The sequence below is a fragment of the Lepisosteus oculatus genome, chromosome 16 (genome assembly GCF_040954835.1).
Source record: "Lepisosteus oculatus isolate fLepOcu1 chromosome 16, fLepOcu1.hap2, whole genome shotgun sequence".
In the NCBI taxonomy this organism is placed as follows: Eukaryota; Metazoa; Chordata; class Actinopteri; order Semionotiformes; family Lepisosteidae; genus Lepisosteus; species Lepisosteus oculatus.
This window is the reverse complement of record NC_090711.1, coordinates 542,908-560,860: the sequence shown is the minus strand read 5'-3', so window position 1 is coordinate 560,860 and position 17,953 is coordinate 542,908. Positions and strand designations below refer to the sequence as shown.

Below are 17,953 nucleotides of genomic sequence, written 5' to 3'. Positions count from 1 at the left end.
ACCTTAAACAGTTCTTCATATAAAAACTTGATTTCCTTCTGCTGAAATCTGGAGGATTGTGGATTATACTGTATGTGAGCAGGTTGTGGTTCCACACAGATTCTCTTTGTACCTCTTTCAGAAATTCAACATCATATTTCTGTGTCAATACTGTGTCAATTCTTCAATACCTTTTAACTTCCATATTCAGACTGCATAGAAAAGCACAGCAAAAACCAGCAACTGGTGATCCCAAGCCAGGAAGCTTTCCTGGCTTCAGGTTTCTCTTTCATAACATAAGAAAATGACAAAGGTTGCAGATGCGAGTAGGCCAACTGGTTCATTGGGCTAATGGGCCATCTAGTTACCCATTGATCTAAGGATCTCATCCAGTCTGTCTTTGGAGAAAGTACACCAGCTAGCAGAACGGGATCTGCACCACAACGCGTGGGCCTGAAACCTCCTTTTTTTGGATTTAGGTTATGAATCAGACTTCCCGGATTGAGATCCAGCTGTTGGAGAACTCCTTATCCACCCACAAACTGGAGAAGCAACTCTTGATGCAAATCAGTGAGATTTCGAAGCTTCAAGACAAAAACAGGTAGGAGAGAGATTTAAATCCAAACTGCTTTAAGACTGGAAATACCTCAAATTAAATAATATTCATAAAAATATATATTTCCTGTCTTAATCGAAATGTCCTGCTTGTTTCACCTTGACAAAAAATGTAATTCAAATGGAATTTCAGCGTGAATGAGTTCACAGGGCTGCTCAGTGAGATGACAGCAACAGAGTCGTCTTCCTGTGATCCCACCTGCAGTGGCCTGTCCATATGGAGTCCCGTTCCCCCCGTTAGTTAGCAATCTAACTGGAAACACATTTAAATGCAAGTAATATTTCCTTTCTACACTAGTATCTATGAAAAAAATATGGGTCACTAGAAGGACAATTGTACAATGTACAGCTTGAACACATTTATTTTAACACAAGCAAAGCAAAAAATAAAAGCCCAGTGGCTCTGGTTTTGAACAGGCTAGCTTAAAAGTGGACTCCAAGAGGCACTGTGAACAAATGTTTTTCTGTTGTTCCAGCCTGCTGGAGAACAAGGTGCAGGACCTGGAGAGGAAGCACCGCTCTGAGTTGGAGGGCATGAAGGCACAGAAGGAGAGGCTGCAGCATCTGGTGGTCAGGCAGACCACTGCCATCGAGACCCTGGAGCGACAACTGCAGTCTGCCAGCACCAACAACACCGTCCTGCAGAGGCAGCAGCAGCAGCTCATGGACTCTGTTCACACCCTCCTCAGCCTGGCGTCTCTGGGTGCAGGTAACTCCGACGGCTGGCTCAGCCTCATGTCCTTCCTCACTGCTGACTCAGCCTCAGGTAACTCAGACTGCTGACTCAGGTAACTCAGACTCTGCTGACTCAGGTAACTCACTCTGATGACTCAGCTTCAGGTAACTGACTCTGCCTCAGGTCTCTCCCCTTTCTGCTGACTCAGGTAACTTTACATGCTACTGACCAGGGATTCTCAGGTCCTGCTGACATTGCTGAATCATCTGAATATTCCATCGCACACAGTATCTGTAGAACATGTTGTGTGGGACATCCACAACCCCAGACAAGTTCTATACACCAAAAGAGTGTACCACTGCCATGGAATGGCACCTAACTAGGAGAAACCTGTGACACTTTGGCTACTCTTATAGAACTGAAATAAACTAACCTCATGTGTAACCACGCAGACTACCAGAAACATTTCCACAACACTGGAATATATGTTGTTGATGCAATTTAGTTCAGTACAGAAAAAATGAAAGTTAGCTAAGGAAAGCAGTCTGGTAGTCTGGTACTGAGAGATGTACCGTCTGCTCGTCTGGTACTGAGAGTTCAGAAGAATGGTGATCTCTTGCTTGAGAGTGTTAGTGAGACCTTCTTGTTTTAATGTTACAAAACAGAGATCTGTATCCATCCACCAGTTTCCCACCTCTCTCAGAGCTGCCAGCTCGGCAGCAGGAATGCTGGCACTGCCAGGGGCAGTGCTGTCTTGCACCTTTCTCTGCAGCTTGGTACCAAACTGCTTCCTATGCGATTTGGCATCAATGCCATGGACTTGGCACCTAAACTAGGGGAAACCTGTGCCATTAGCAAGAGAACTTAACATTGAAAATATGAATATGGTCTTGATTTTGGTTTCAGTCTTAACACTTCCGAGTGTTGGATGTTGTGATCGTCACTGCCCTTGGATCTTCATAGCCTTCTCTCTTGAAAAATAATTTCTCAGCATTAAGGCTCAGAAAGGCTTGGATCCACTTCAGACATTTCTGTGCTTTAGGTACCTTCCCCATGATCCCCGAATCAAACCCCTTAGAGCATGTGTTCACGGCCATTTACAGAGCAGCTCTGGTCACAGGGAATACAACTGTTTTCAGTTAAGGCCTGACGAATGGTTATTAACTTTCAAAACAAATATGACTGTGCCGTACAACTACAGATCCAACAGGTCTTCTGTCAGCAAACAGAAAACAGATACAAACATGAAGCAAAAACAAACAGAAACACTGTTGTACAGTAATGTACAGTAATGTATGTTTAAAGTAAAAATGTGCATTTGAGTTTTTTAATCTGAATTAAAATCCCTTACTGTCTCATTAACTGATTTGTTAGCATTTCAGGGAACATTTGTTTTAAGGGGTGAAGTTTTTGTTCATCCCTCCTAACCTAAAGCTCTTGTTCTCTTTGCTGAATGCTGACAGTACTAAGTTCGTACTTGTGCTTTAATGGGTTCATTTTCTGCTGTTGCTAATGCCAAGGGGGTGTTCTGTTTTTGCACAGTGACTCTGAAGATGGAAGAGAGGATTTTCAGAGACTGCGCGGAAGCCTACCGAGCAGGGCACAATGTCAGTGGAGTCTACACGATCCACATTACCAACATGTCAGAGCCTATCAAGGTCAGACCAATGTATGATGTCCTTGTTCAGAATTTTAGAAAACAAAAAAAAACCCTGATAACTATCAATAAGGTACCCGTCCTTTATTAACACATTTATTGCATGGTTTCTTCCTTTCATGATGTATTTAATATTTAAATATTTTGGATGCTCCCTTTTATAGGATGGCCTGAAAAGGGACCGACTTTCCCTTTTATAGGAGGAATAATATAACATATAAATGGCCAATATATGCCAGTCATGGGATTGAAAGAAATCCCTTAAGAAACTTAATTATGTACTGTATCTGTACTATATATGTAGTATGTTTTCAAACCAATGTCACTGCTAAAAGCTGACTATAAAATTTTAAATTTAAATTTTGGGATTATTTCTGTTTTGCAGCTTCCTTTATATGTCGCTGCATCAAGTTGGACTAATGTTTAAAAGGTGTACAGTAATTTTTTACTACAATATGTAAGAGCAAAGGTTGTTATTATTACAATGGGCAGATCACATAGTTGTGTTATGTGACAGTCATGTATTTGGCGTGCAGGTATTCTGTGACATGGAGACCAGTGGAGGTGGTTGGACAGTGTTTCAGCGCAGAATCAATGGCAGTGTTGATTTCCAGAAGACATGGAGAGAGTATAAAATGGTGATTACTACTCAGCTACATCAGATCTTACAGTTTTTCAGCTCTTTCACCCATGATATAGAGTATATTCATACTGGACACACAGATTTTAATGCAAACTAATGTTGGACTGGGTTAACTTTTTCTGATATCTATTCTGTCACAGAGTAAGATGTCAGTTTAAGCCTGAAACGTCAGATGAAATGAAGTAGTTGTGCTCCTAGTTCCCATCAGAGTCTGCTTGTCTCTGTGCCAGTTCCTGAGTATCACACACAGACCAACTGCCAACATGGCACCAAGGGAGCAGTGCTGTCCATTCAGGATGGCTAGTTGTAACAACCACTAACCAGCCCAGACCAGCTCCGAAGAGGTCTAATCAGTCCCAGCAGGTGGGGGATAATTACAAACGCCGCCGCACGTGTTAATTCTCTTCAGACGTCTTACCGTGCGGCAGGCTGCATTATTTAAGCCGCTCTTACTCGCATATCAATGCTCGGTATTGAGTTCCCTACTTGTGGCTCTACCTAGCGTTTCTTGCACTTTGCCTTCTGGATTCTCTGACCTCATCGTTTTGCCTTCGGACTACGTTTCTTGCCTTGCCCCGTGGATGGTTTACTACCTGTGATTATATTTTGGTATCGACCCTGTTGCTCTTGTCCCGACCACGTATCTGTCTCTCGTTTTGGATTGTTCGCCACCAGTGCTGTTTACTGATCTTGACCTACCTTTCGCCTCCGGATTACGACCCAGCTCCTGGATAGCTCTGTCCACCTACTCACCGCCCCAGGAATCCTGCATCTGCATTGGATCCTTTCATCACAACCCAGCCATCGTTACAGAATACCGAGCCTACAATATGGATCCCGCGGATGCGCAAGCTCTTCGTTCTCTCCTCCACCAGCACTCCCAAGCTCTAACTCAGTTACAGCAGTCGGTTCAACTGCTTACCAATCACGTTGCCTGGCTTTCGTCCCCCCCAGCGCCCCCGGCACCTTCAACAGCTCCTCCTGCAGTTTCTTCCGCACAAGCCGCGGCCCCGCCCACCCCTCCCTCAACCTTACCGTTTGTTCTTCCTGAAAAATATGACGGTAATCCTTCTGGTTGCAGAGGCTTCATTACTCAATGTTACCTCTCTTTTCATCTGCATCCGGAGCGTTTTCCTACGTCGCAAGAACAGATTGGTTTTGCGATCTCCCTGTTGACAGGCAAGGCTTTAGATTGGGCTTCCGTTTTTTTTACCAGAGCTGACCCGCAACCCATGGATTTCAACGGCTTTGCGGAACGTCTTCAGGCACGTTTTTCGCAAAACAATCTGGACTTGGTTCACCTTCGGCTCTCGGCGATTCAACAGGGTGATAGACCTCTACAGGACTATGTGGAAGAATTTCAGTCTCTTGCCACAGAATCCGCCTGGAACCCAGAGGCGCTGGTTTGCCTTTTTTGTAAGGGTTTGTCAGAGGAGTTAAAGGATCACTTGGTGTTCATGCCAATTAACTCTCATTCCCTGGAAGCAGCAATCTCCCAGGTCCTGGAATTGGACACCCGCATCAAAATCCGGAAAGCAGACAGACTCACTGGAAGCAGATATGGTCCTCCTGAGGCATCGCTTCCTGCTTTGCCAGCTCTGCCACATGCTCCTCTTTCCCTTCAAGAAAAGGAAAGGCGCCGCCGGGAGGGACGATGTTTATACTGTGCCTCCCTTAACCATCGGCTTGCTGCTTGTCCTTCAAGACCTTCGTCTGCACCTCGTGCTCTACCGCAGCCTTCAGCTAAGGTCAGCAGTGCTGTTTTTTCCTCTGCCTCTTCGGGCACGCTGTTTCCGGCGGAATTGTCATGGTCTGATATTCATCTTCCCCTGTCGATTTTTGTTGATTCAGGTGCAGAAGGATCATTCATAGACGCTTCCTTCGTCCACAGATGGAATATCCCCGTGGTCTCTGTATCACCCCCCGTCAGCATCCTAGCCCTGGATGGTTCTCCACTCACCCCTGCTCAGGTTTCTCTACAAACCATCCCACTCTCTCTCAGGGTGGGGGCCACTCATACAGAAGAAATCTCATTTCTTCTCCTGGACTCGCCTGCATATCCGCTAATCCTGGGCCTTCCCTGGCTCAGGAAGCACGACCCCCACATCTCCTGGGCCAAGAATGAGATCATTGCCTGGAGTCATTCTTGCCATGCTAATTGTTGTCGTCTCCCTGTTAAGGTCTCTGCCGCTATTCTCCCTGTGGATGCTCTACCTTCCATTCCACCTCAATATATTCACCTGAAACAGGCATTCGACAAACAACGGGCTCTCTTGCTTCCCCCTCATCGAACTTATGACTGTGCCATCGATCTATTGCCAGGATCACTCCCCCCCAAGGGTCGCATTTACCCTTTAACCCAAAAGGAGAATCAGGCCTTACAGGACTACATTAAGGAAGCCCTGGACTCTGGTTTTATTCGCCCCTCCTCTTCTCCTGCCTGTGCTGGTTTCTTTTTTATCGAAAAGAAGGATGGCTCATTGCGCCCATGCATTGACTACAGGGGGCTGAACTCGATCACAATTAAACATCGCTACCCTCTGCCTCTAATTCCAGCGGCTTTGGAGTCCTTACGTGGAGCCACCATCTTTTCTAAACTGGATTTACGTGGGGCTTATAATCTTATCAGGATTCGGGAGGGGGACGAATGGAAGACGGCTTTTATGACTACGCATGGGCACTATGAATACCAAGTCATGCCCTTTGGCCTTGTCAATGCTCCAGCTGTCTTCCAGTCTTTTATGAATGATATTTTTAGGGATATTATTGGTAGCTTTGTCCTGGTATATCTTGATGACATTTTGATTTTTTCTACCGACCCTCAGGATCATGTCCGCCATGTACAGGAGGTCTTGTCAAGATTGATTGACAATAGGCTCTATGCTAAGTTGGAAAAGTGTGTGTTCCATGTTTCCAAGATCCATTTCCTCGGTTACAGTATCTCTCCTCTGGGTGTGGCAATGGACTCATCGAAGGTAGCAGCTATTAACGACTGGCCAGTCCCGCGCAATCTAAAGCAGATACAGCGTTTTCTGGGTTTTGCTAACTTTTACAGGCGGTTCATAAGGAATTTTAGTTCAGTTGTTGCACCCATCTCTGCTCTAACTCGCAATCGACCTGGCCGAGGCAAGTGGAACACAGAGGCGGATAAGGCATTCCTACGCTTAAAGCACCTTTTCAGCAACGCTCCTCTTCTCCGTCACCCAGATCCCTCCCGGCCCTTTGTAGTGGAAGTGGATGCCTCTGCCTATGGGGTTGGGGCAGTCCTCTCCCAGCGTCAGGATGAAGGACAAGTTCTACATCCATGTGCCTTCTTCTCCAAGAAGCTCTCCCCTGCCGAAGTGAATTATGATGTGGGTAATCGCGAGCTCCTTGCAATCAAGCTGGCCCTTGAGGAATGGAGGCACTGGCTGGAGGGGGCTCAGCATCCTTTTGTTATTATCACGGACCACAAGAACTTGGCCTACATTCAATCGGCTAAACGCCTCAATTCTCGTCAAGCTCGCTGGTCTCTGTTCTTCTCGCGCTTCAACTTCATGATCACCTATACCCCTGGATCTAAGAATGGTAGGGCGGATGCTCTTTCCAGGCTTCACGACCCCCCGGATTTGGATTATGCACCTGAACCGATAATTTCAACTGACCGTGTCGTGGCAGCAGTTCGTTGCTCGATTGAGGATCAAGTCAAGCGGGCCATGGACAAGACTACCATCCCCCTCCATTGCCCCGTGGACAAACTATTTGTGGTGGATAATTTACGTTCGGCGGTTTTACAGTGGAGCCATGATTCACGGTTCGCAGGCCACCCTGGGGTCAAACGTACGTTGGATCTCCTGAGTAAGGACTTCTGGTGGCCTACCATGAGGGCGGATGTAGCAGAATATATTCGAGCATGTCCTACCTGTGCCAGAACCAAGACCCCGCGTGCCAGAAAGATGGGTCTCTTGCACCCCCTCCCGGTCCCCTACCGCCCTTGGTCTCACATAGGGGTGGATTTCATCACGGATCTCCCCAACAGTCAAGGTAATACGGTTGTCATGGTGGTCTCGGATCGATTTTCCAAATCAGCCCACTTTGTTCCGCTTTCAGCCTTACCCACGGCCCAGGAGATGGCAATGTTGTTTGTCCAGCACATATTTCGTCTTCATGGTTTGCCCAGGGATGTGGTCTCAGACAGAGGTCCCCAGTTTATCTCGGCCTTTTGGAAAGCTTTTTGTCAAGCCCTGGGTACTCATGTGTCCTTAACGTCGGGATATCACCCTGAAGCCAACGGGCAGGTGGAGAGAACTAATCAGACGCTCCTGGCTTTCCTTAGAGCCTTCACTTCATCTTCCCAAGATGATTGGTCATCTTTACTTCCTTGGGCAGAGTACGCTCATAACTCCCTTACATCCTCCTCCACAGGCATCTCCCCCTTCCTTTGCTCCTTAGGCTACCAACCTTCCCTCATCTCAGACGCCCCTCTGGTTACGACAATTCCTTCTTTGAGACAATACATCTCGAAGTTAAGAAGGATCTGGAAGGTGGCTAGGACATCTCTCCTCAAGTCAACTCAGCGCCAGGCCGCTTTTGCCAACAGACGTCGTAGACCTGCCCCTAGGTTCAGGAAGGGTCAGTTCGTCTGGCTGGCCACAAAGAATTTACCATTGCGCCTATCCTCCAAGAAGCTAGGTCCCAAGTATATAGGCCCTTTCCGGATCCTCTCTCGAATTACACCGGTCACCTACCGACTAGCGCTCCCCCCCACTTTCAGAATCCATTCTGCCTTCCACGTCTCTCTTCTAAAACCATTTCACCGTTCACCCCTGGTGGCCCCTCCTGCTCGTCCTCCACCTCCTCGTACTGTTCAGGGGCGTCCGGCGTATATTGTTAATAAGATCCTGGACTCGAGATGGCACCGTAATACTTTGCAGTATCTTGTGGATTGGGAAGGGTATGGACCAGAGGACAGATCTTGGGTTCCAGAAAGGGATATTCTCGATCCAGCGCTCATCACTGACTTTCATCGCAATTTTCCCCAGCGACCATCTCGGGCGTCGGGAGCCGCCCGTGAAGGGGGGGGTACTGTAACAACCACTAACCAGCCCAGACCAGCTCCGAAGAGGTCTAATCAGTCCCAGCAGGTGGGGGATAATTACAAACGCCGCCGCACGTGTTAATTCTCTTCAGACGTCTTACCGTGCGGCAGGCTGCATTATTTAAGCCGCTCTTACTCGCATATCAATGCTCGGTATTGAGTTCCCTACTTGTGGCTCTACCTAGCGTTTCTTGCACTTTGCCTTCTGGATTCTCTGACCTCATCGTTTTGCCTTCGGACTACGTTTCTTGCCTTGCCCCGTGGATGGTTTACTACCTGTGATTATATTTTGGTATCGACCCTGTTGCTCTTGTCCCGACCACGTATCTGTCTCTCGTTTTGGATTGTTCGCCACCAGTGCTGTTTACTGATCTTGACCTACCTTTCGCCTCCGGATTACGACCCAGCTCCTGGATAGCTCTGTCCACCTACTCACCGCCCCAGGAATCCTGCATCTGCATTGGATCCTTTCATCACAACCCAGCCATCGTTACACTAGTGACATCAGAGCAGGGGTAAAAATTGCAATGGCATCTCTCTGGAAATTCCAAACTGTTTTGACATTCTTTATACTCCGCAGCTCTGGAGTGATTATACAGAGTAACACAGACAAATATTATTAAAATATAACATAATTGTGTTTCATCTACATTGTTGTGCAAAGGCCTTAGATGTCTTTGCTAGGATGAAGTACTGTATGTATTGCCAGCAGCAATTCACTCAAAGCTTTCTACTTGTCAGGCATTCCTTGTCATTAACTGGCATTTATTTCTCTCTACACATTCTACTCTGACTTGGGTGTTGGCTAGGGACTGCTACAGGTACCTTTTTTTCACCCGCAGGGCTTCGGCGATCTCTCAGGGGAGTACTGGCTGGGTAACGAGGCAGTGCACCTCCTAACGAACCAGGGCTCCTACTCCCTGCGGATTGGGCTGCTTGACTGGGAGGGAAACGAGCCGTATTCTCAATATGAGAGGTTTCAGCTGGGCAGCGAGAAGCAGCACTACAGGTATGCAATAGTTCATTTCAGCAAGGCCCGCAGCAGTTCTTGTGCTTCAGCAACACTGGGGCTCCTTCCAACCAAACCCTGCTCAGCAGCTACACTGGGCACCTTCCAGTCCAGCCCTGCTCAGCAGATATTCCGTCAGCTCCAGGAAGCATGACCCTCAGTTCGTGCAACTGGGAGAGATTTCTTGCCATTGCATGAGTGCACGTTTTTGCCAGGTTACTGTGTGAGCAGCAGAGTGTGACTAACAATGAAAAGGCTAAAATTACCAGTTAATGCAAATAATAGAGGAAATCTGAGCCCTTTGTTTTGGACTTATTTTGCGTCAGCTTGTGAGGGCTTTGTAAAGAGCTGGTAACGCGTAAATATGTGTGCAATTCATCTACTGATGTGCCTTCTGCAAAGGGTGGCGGGTCACATTGTTTCTCTTTCCGGTTCACCGCAATGTTTATGAGCTCTTGCTCTGGCAGAGCTGGGTTCCCAAGGTGGCTCTTAATGCCCCCTCTCCAAGTAAGAGATCAGTGCACAGTTGCCAAACACACCAGACAAAGAGCATCGATCAAAAATCAAACAAACTTTGTGTGGCATAATTGAAAACATCTTTTCCATAAAAATTATAGGAGAGCTCTGGACACTCTGTGCTCTGTAAAACCTTGAGCAGCTACAAGCCAAAGAATCTTTGCCTCCCAGGGATTAAGAAAAAATATCTTCATTGAAAAGTTTTCATTTCATCCATTTGTCCATGTTTCAGTGGAAACTGGAAGTTTATTGCATTTTTTTAAGCATTTAAAAAATAAATAAAAAACAATTATGAATATCATATTTAAACATTTTACTTGTATTGCTTGAAATAATTGAATCCTATATAATAGGTAGGTTTGTATGATAACACTCTGATTCCATATAATTAGAAATGTATTTATAGAAATGCATTTTAAATCTATAGCAATTATAAAAAATGTGAGCATACAGTACTTTTGAGCTTGTTAATCTGAGAAACCAGGATTTATTACCATTGTAATTCACTTTTTCCTCTGTATTCTTGTCTTGAATTTCAATTGCTCAATCATTAAATCAGGTTTATGAAAACCAGGCTTTTTGCCCAGTCGAAGGATTACTCTACAGCCTCAGGTAAAAATAGCTGTAATTTGCATGACTGTTACAGGGTTCAGTAGCTAACCAAATATACCCAGGTGTTTTTGAGATTTGGGAGATTCTGAATAGACTGCGGGTGGAATTTAAGGGAGGTCAACAAATAAAGCAGCATCTAGTCTCATAAAAAATGTTCTGCTTACAGTTCTGATTCTTAAATAATGTTGAATTAGAAAATTCAAAAAAATTATTACTATAAATGTATACATTCTATAAATGTATATATATATGTGAGTCCACATAATACACATTATTAAAAACCCACTGAAGCATGTGAGCATATTAACAAGTGAAAGAACGAAATGTTCTGTGATCTTTTATGGTCAGTTAGGTAGTGAGCCCCCTGCCGACAGTTTCCAAATGGAAACATTAAAAAGGTTCTTTTGAGTGTTCTCTAGAAACTGACTGTTGCATTTCTTCTTTGCCTGTTTTTCTTTAATGACACACATATGAAACTCTCTTTAAAAGGACACCTATGGTTTAAATCTGAAGGTGAAAAAACAACCCAGCAGAGAAAGAGAAACATCTTGCCTGCAGGGAGTCTTCATACTGTAGGGGACAGCTGACCTCCTGCTCTGATCTGTAGTGCTGCAGAAGACGGCTCTGTGGAGCTGTATGTGCTGTGTAACTGTAGACTCTATTTCTGTCATGTAATTTGTGCTCAATCATGCACATGAAATGTAACCGGGGATTGCAGGTGGAGTGGAGGTGGCTGACAAATTTAGATATTGAAAGCTAGATATTATTAGCACGTATTTTTTTATTTTTAAATACACTGGGCACATGTTCTGGATCAGGGATGGAGAGTATATGACAGGGCTCCTTCCGATTTACCACACACAGCTCCTTACGACAGTTACAGTAATTACCACCCTTTTCTAATACGTTCCGTGACAATTACATAAAAGAAACAATGCAGTAATTGTGTCTCTGTTTTAAAAAAAAAAACGAATGGGAAAAAACTTGCGTTGGAGTTGGCTATTGTTCATGGCCACATGTCTGTCTGCGCAGTGCTCGGAATTGTGCAGGAGCAGCGGGGCGCCCCGCCAGGCAGCGCTGCGGTAAAGGGGGAGTCGAAATTGGGGGGCTCACCGCACTGCTCTCTGTGTTTCCCAGGCTCTTTCTGAAGGGATACAGCGGGACAGCAGGACAGCACAGCAGCCTGGGGGCCCACAGCACCAGCTTCAGCACACGAGACTCGGACAACGATAACTGCCTGTGCAAGTGTGCTGTTATGCTGACCGGCGGTGAGAGGCTCTTTAAGCATGTTGGAATCACAGAGGAGCACAGGGCAAGGAGGTGAAGCAGGAAACTGGGGAACACGAGAAGGCACAAGTACAACCGTGTCCCCTGGTCCAGGTCCATAAGCACCTCCACCTGCGCTCACTACAGTGAACTGTGCTCTTGTAGTGCACCTGGAGCAGTTCTTTACAGTATCTTCCTCCTCACAGCTCCAGCACTGATGCCTTCAATGCAAGACCCTATACAGAGCAGCAGTGCAGTAAGATGCACCAGTTAGGAATTGTTGTACAAACTCATTGATATGAAATGTTAAAGATAAACCCATGAAGCAAGAGCATGCTTTACTTCATAGAAAGACAGAGAGAAATAGATGGATCAATAAACAGAAACAAGAATCCTGTGCTGCCTCTGATGAATATGCACTCAGAAGCTCCTATAGCATAAAAAGCAGGCTTGAGCAGAGTCAGGAAATCGGATGGTTGTGCTATGCGATGCTGGGAAGAGCAGCTTTGAGTGGTTTGACATTTTCTCTCGGCAGATTGCCGTCTCGCCAGCTCCTTCAGGGGCGTGCGATGGGCGTGCAGAGCAAACTCTAGCAGTGTGCAGCGCTGCTCTGTGGGCAGCTGTGTGCCAAGGTGCCCTTGTAAACTGCATACGGACAGCGTGACTGATACATTCTGCTAAGATGTAGATTGAGATTTAATATTTTAAAACACTATTTTCAGAATAGCAATATTAACTGTAAACATCTATGATGTTTTTTTAAAATGATTTGTTCTGTACGTCCAGCTTAAAATGCAGCAGTCATGTTTAATATTCTGGGGGAAATCTAAAACAATATGTACCGCAGATAACCATCCAAAATATTACTTTTTAATAAGAAAAGAGTTGCTGCCCAATCTTCTTAATTACATAATGTAAAAATTGTTAGCATTATACAATGTTTTTCGGTCTGCACACAGGAGATTTAGAGTAATTCAGGAATAAAGTCTAAACGTTAGGGCATGATCCCTTGACAGAAAGAATATGTTTTGCACAGTATTAAGAAGATGACTCTAGAAGAATTACTACAAAGCTATGATCTCCCGCAAACATCCCTTGTCTAGTAGTTATGTAAAACATACCAGGAATCCAACTTTCTAATTACTTTATTGCCTTTCAAGGGATCTACAATCAAGAATATTTACTCTTCAGCAGAAGGAGTAACATAACTGACCCACTGTCAACCTTGGGATTAATAGGTTTTTAATATTCTGATTTCTGATAGCTTTTGAAAGTTGCTGCAGTTAATTGCTCTCACACAGCTGGAACCCTTTTGAAGGATTTGCGGTGTTTGCATAGTAACTCATAATCAAAACTCTTAAAGCGAAAAAAGAAAAATAATACTCAACTTGTTTCATCCAAGTTAAACAACAGCCGAGTAAAAGGGTATTAAAATAATCAGTGATGAATTATATGGTATCTCTGTTATGGGGAGGGGAGGTTCTTGCAGTGTGATTACTGGGTGCTTTGAAAATATATAAGCTATTAAATATTTTTAGTGCACGAAAGACATCCTTGCTTTTAATGCCGTAGCACTTGTAAGCACAGTAGGTTCATACGGCGAACAAGGAACTTTTCCCCAGGAAGAAGCAGAGAGCCACTGTGGCCACAAGGGAGAATCCCCTCGCCCTTGTTTCAGAGAAGAGCAGTTTCAGGGCAGCTAGGGTGCCGGATATCCAGGGCCTGGCCGCTGAACTCAAGGTGGATAAAGGGTGAATCTCGTGGAAGCATAACTGGACCAACCACATGGAGAAATACAGCACAGTGACTCCACCGTTCTGTCCTGTCAGTCACAGTCCCGTAGCCTTGCTTCTCTGAGGCCTCGGAGCACATTTCACGAAATGTTCCAGAGCTTAGTTTCATGAGTAAAGTGTTAGGAACTGCATTCATTCACTGTTCAAGATGAGTGCTTATTGAGCGTTTGGGTTTCTCTTTAGTCTAATATGTCAGCCTTGTGTCTGACCTTCACAGCAGAGCTCTGACAGGCCTCTGTCCTCACCAGCTCCAGATTAGAAAACACATGTAACAGAGTGCGCAGCCGCCGCCCTCCGGTGTGCCCTGTGCACTTTGTCACAGAACCAGCCATGCTTCCACGCAGCCTCTGGTGTGCAGTTGGGATGTTAATGGAGCCGAGAGGACGTGTCCTGGAACTAATGTCTCCCGCCCTGGTGCTCTGTTTCAGGCTGGTGGTTTGACGCCTGCGGGCTCTCCAATCTCAATGGCATGTACTACCCAGCCGGGCACAACATCAGAAAGCTGAACGGCATCAAGTGGCACCACTTCCGCGGGCCCAGCTACTCCCTGCGCTCCACTGCCATGATGGTGCGGCCCGCCGACTTCTGAACAGGAGGCGGCGCAAGCGGCCGTCACACTCCGCGGCGGCGCCAGTCGGTCTCGCTCGGTGCTCGGCAGGTCCTGGAGGCCGCAGGCAGGAACTGGGGTGGAACCAGGAGAGCTGCCCAGCGCCACTCCTGTGCCCCCAGCCCGAGCCACTTCACAGCTGCAGAACCCTGACTGCGGGTCCAGTTCATTCGAACACTGATTGTATATGAGTACAAAACTCGCCAAGAGCGTCTCACGTGCTCAGCCTGTGATGTAGTAGCATCAGACAAGAACAGAGACACACCGCCGGCCCAGGGCTTTTGTGATACATGGGAATTAACAAAGACTCTCCATGGCGGTTCAGTTTATTTTCCGGCACTGGCTTGACGGTACTCTATGGAGACTCATGAATGAGCTCTATCTTTTGTACAGTACACTTCCATTCTGTAGTCATAATAGTTCTACAGAATCATGGGACTTTTTTAAATGATTTTATTTTATTTTTGAAGATCTCTAAATATAGTGAGATATGCATGTCCTTTCTTTGTTTCAAAAGGTGTAACCCAGCACTGACAGCATGTTTTTGGCACTTTGTCTGGATTTCGCTACTGTATCTGTGCACAGCATTCATTTGCCTGGCTGGTATCTGGGGTCTCCAGAATGTGACCTGACCTGTACTTGGTCAAGCATTGCAGACCCTGTATCACTGCAGAATATTGTAATGTAGGACAGGAATATTCACTTTTCACCAACAGAATTTATGTAACATAAAGAAAAACAGTAAATGTGTTTTTTACTTTCATCTTTGCAATTCAGGTTAAATGACTTTGCACAACATTATATAGCATGGAATGGATGAATACACACAAGTAGTCTCTACAAACCCTTCTGAAATATTTACCACTTGTCTCGTTCTTTTTTCAAAACAATGCGCAGTGCATATTGAGTTTATAGCCCTCTTATGTGATTGAATATTTAGTTTCTTTCAATGTACTGTCTAAAAACTGGAGCTCTTCTTTTTTAAGACCAAAAATGGAAACACAAAGGAATGGTTGTTAAACAGATCTAGGACAGCGTTGCCACCTTCTGCTGCAGACTCACAGTTCTTAAAAGCTACATTCTGTGAATTTGATTTTGTTTAAATATTAAATATGTGATTGAACAAATGTATGTGTAGAGAGCAAATAGTTTATTAGTTGCTTTTCATTACATCACTGCACTTTATGAATGATCAAAACCAGCATAAAATGGCAGCATTCACAAAACATAAATAAAAACTGATATAAATGAAAAATGCTAACAAAAAAGTTAACTGTAGTTTAACCACTTTCTTTGCTAGTGTTGCATTCTTTTTTTTTAGTTTGTTTGAAAAATAAATTTTCTATTGAGTCAATTCCACCTTTTGTGGTATCCATTTTTTGATGTGGACACATTTTAAGGTGAATATTTAATCAGTACTTTAATGCTCAAACTGAACTTTTTAAGGGTTAAAACATTAAATATCAACAGAGATTACAAAGAAAAATAAATATCTATTATGCTGATACTATGTACTGTATGTATAGACCTTATTGTCTATCCCCGGTAAGTTAGTTTAGGTGCATAAAATTATTTTGACAGATCTCACAATTAGTTAAATGGCCTTTGTCTGTTTGCAATAATAGTTGTTCACATCCTTTCAGAATAAATACATCTGTCTTAGTAGGGTCCTTCTGTTGTGTTGTGAATTAGAACCATAAGAAAGGTTTCAAATGAGAGGAGGTTGATTTGGTAATTTCAAGCAAAGATTCAATAATGACGTCCTGTGAGCTTTCAAATAACTAAACCCTTGAGCTACGAAAGGTAGAGCTCAGAAGATGGGTCTTTGCGGTGAAGTGGATCATAAGGAGGTGATACTGCCCCTCCAGACTGAGCTGATGAGAGGCGCTGTCATGAGGCCAGTGGCGAATCTGAAAGACTTTGGTGAGAAGGGTGGGTCTCCATGAGTCCACAATATCTCCTCCGCTCCACAACGTTGGCCTGTATGGGAAAACCATGGCAAATCTCACATGGGCTTGGCAGCAAAACGTTTAAGTGGTACAGCAAAGTTTTTACATTTCAACCAGACAAAACTGAAACATTTTGGTCTAAGTGCAAAGCGTTACATTTGGCACAAACCCAACACGGTGCACCAGCCTGTCAGCACCATCAGGCATGGAGGTGCCAGCACAGTGCTTCTCATCAGCCTGTCAAGACCGGGAGGGGAGTGCAGGCAAGTCATAGGAGAAAATCTGCTGCTGGGTGACCTATAATTGGAATGAAAATGTATAATTCATCAGGACAATAACCCAAAGGACATTGCCAAATCTATTCCAGAATGGCTTGACAAGACGATAAAGAACACTGCTGATGTGCCCAGTCAAAGTACTTGAATCTGATAGAAAATCTGTGGCAAGACTTGAATGTTGTGCTCCATCAACAATCCCCAACCAGCTGGGCAGAGCTCAGGCAAGTGTACAAACAAGAATGGGCACAAACATTGCCCAATACATCTGCGATCGACATTTTTTCTTCTGACATTTAACTTCTTTCACCATAAACATAAACAGTTTGACCCTTCAAATTTTGATTAAATATATTCAAAAATATGTGTATCTTTTGTAATTCAACCTAATTGGACATCATTGAAAGGGTGTGGATCTGTGTGCAGGGCTCTGTAAACAGATGAGGAAAGCGTGACAGAAAGGCAGCTCGTTGACCATGACACACCAGTGCAACATATACTGTGATCACTTGCGATTGCCTGCTCACCACACAAGAACGGCATGTCGCTCCTGATATTCTGAAAATAGCCGTCAAACTCAGCACCAAAAAGCGTTTTATTTGCTCACGTTGAAGAGAAATGAAAAGAACGAGATTTGCCGTAATGGGGCTGTGTCTACGGCTGCTCTCCGTACGTGGGGTGGCGGATTACCCACAGGACACCGAGTCCCCTGCGTTTGCTCCTGAACAGCAGCCAGAGCGCTCTGGAAATAAATCAAAATAAACGAGAGGCCCAGCCTGCCCTATTAATATGAGTTATGCCTAGTCCGCAGAGAAACATATTCAATGTTGTGAAGTAAGTGTTGATAATTTTCTCATGCAGAAACATATGTCTTCATTATTGCTTCAGTTGTGTGTAATGAGGATGCAGAAGTAGGTGTGTTATGATTGTCTGACAGAGGAAAAACAGATCAATGACCCTTGCAGGCTTGAGGCAGACAAGGATTCCAGTTCTGTACAGAGAAAAAGAACAGAAAAAAATGGAATTTTCACATATTTCTGCTTTATGACAAGAAAAAAAAACATTACATACTTATGCATTATAATTGCCAAATAACTAGAAATGCAAATGGATGTGTTAAGTAAGAAAATACAAAAACGTCTATATTGCTTTATTTCCTAGATTTTGATAAAGAGCTTTTAATTATTTGTCTTTCATAGTCAGAACAGTTTAAAAAACTTTATATTAAATTCCTTCTCAGAAGCCAAGTCAAATACAGGTACTAGAAAAGTTCCAAATG

At 44.6% G+C, this 17,953-nt stretch overlaps 1 protein-coding gene across 1 annotated transcript in view; it reads left to right on the top strand.

Moving 5' to 3' along the window:
• angpt4 (angiopoietin 4) overlaps positions 1 to 14,951 on the top strand; it is a 38,169-nt gene extending 23,218 nt beyond the window's left edge. The window contains exons 3-9 of the mRNA XM_015364996.2: positions 459 to 580; positions 1,071 to 1,303; positions 2,813 to 2,928; positions 3,464 to 3,565; positions 9,490 to 9,656; positions 11,922 to 12,052; positions 14,272 to 14,951. Coding sequence (XP_015220482.1) covers positions 459 to 580; positions 1,071 to 1,303; positions 2,813 to 2,928; positions 3,464 to 3,565; positions 9,490 to 9,656; positions 11,922 to 12,052; positions 14,272 to 14,432 — 1,032 coding nt within the window. The 3' untranslated portion in view covers positions 14,433 to 14,951. The remainder of the gene's footprint in view (positions 1 to 458; positions 581 to 1,070; positions 1,304 to 2,812; positions 2,929 to 3,463; positions 3,566 to 9,489; positions 9,657 to 11,921; positions 12,053 to 14,271) is intronic.
• The last annotated feature ends 3,002 nt before the right edge of the window (positions 14,952 to 17,953 follow it).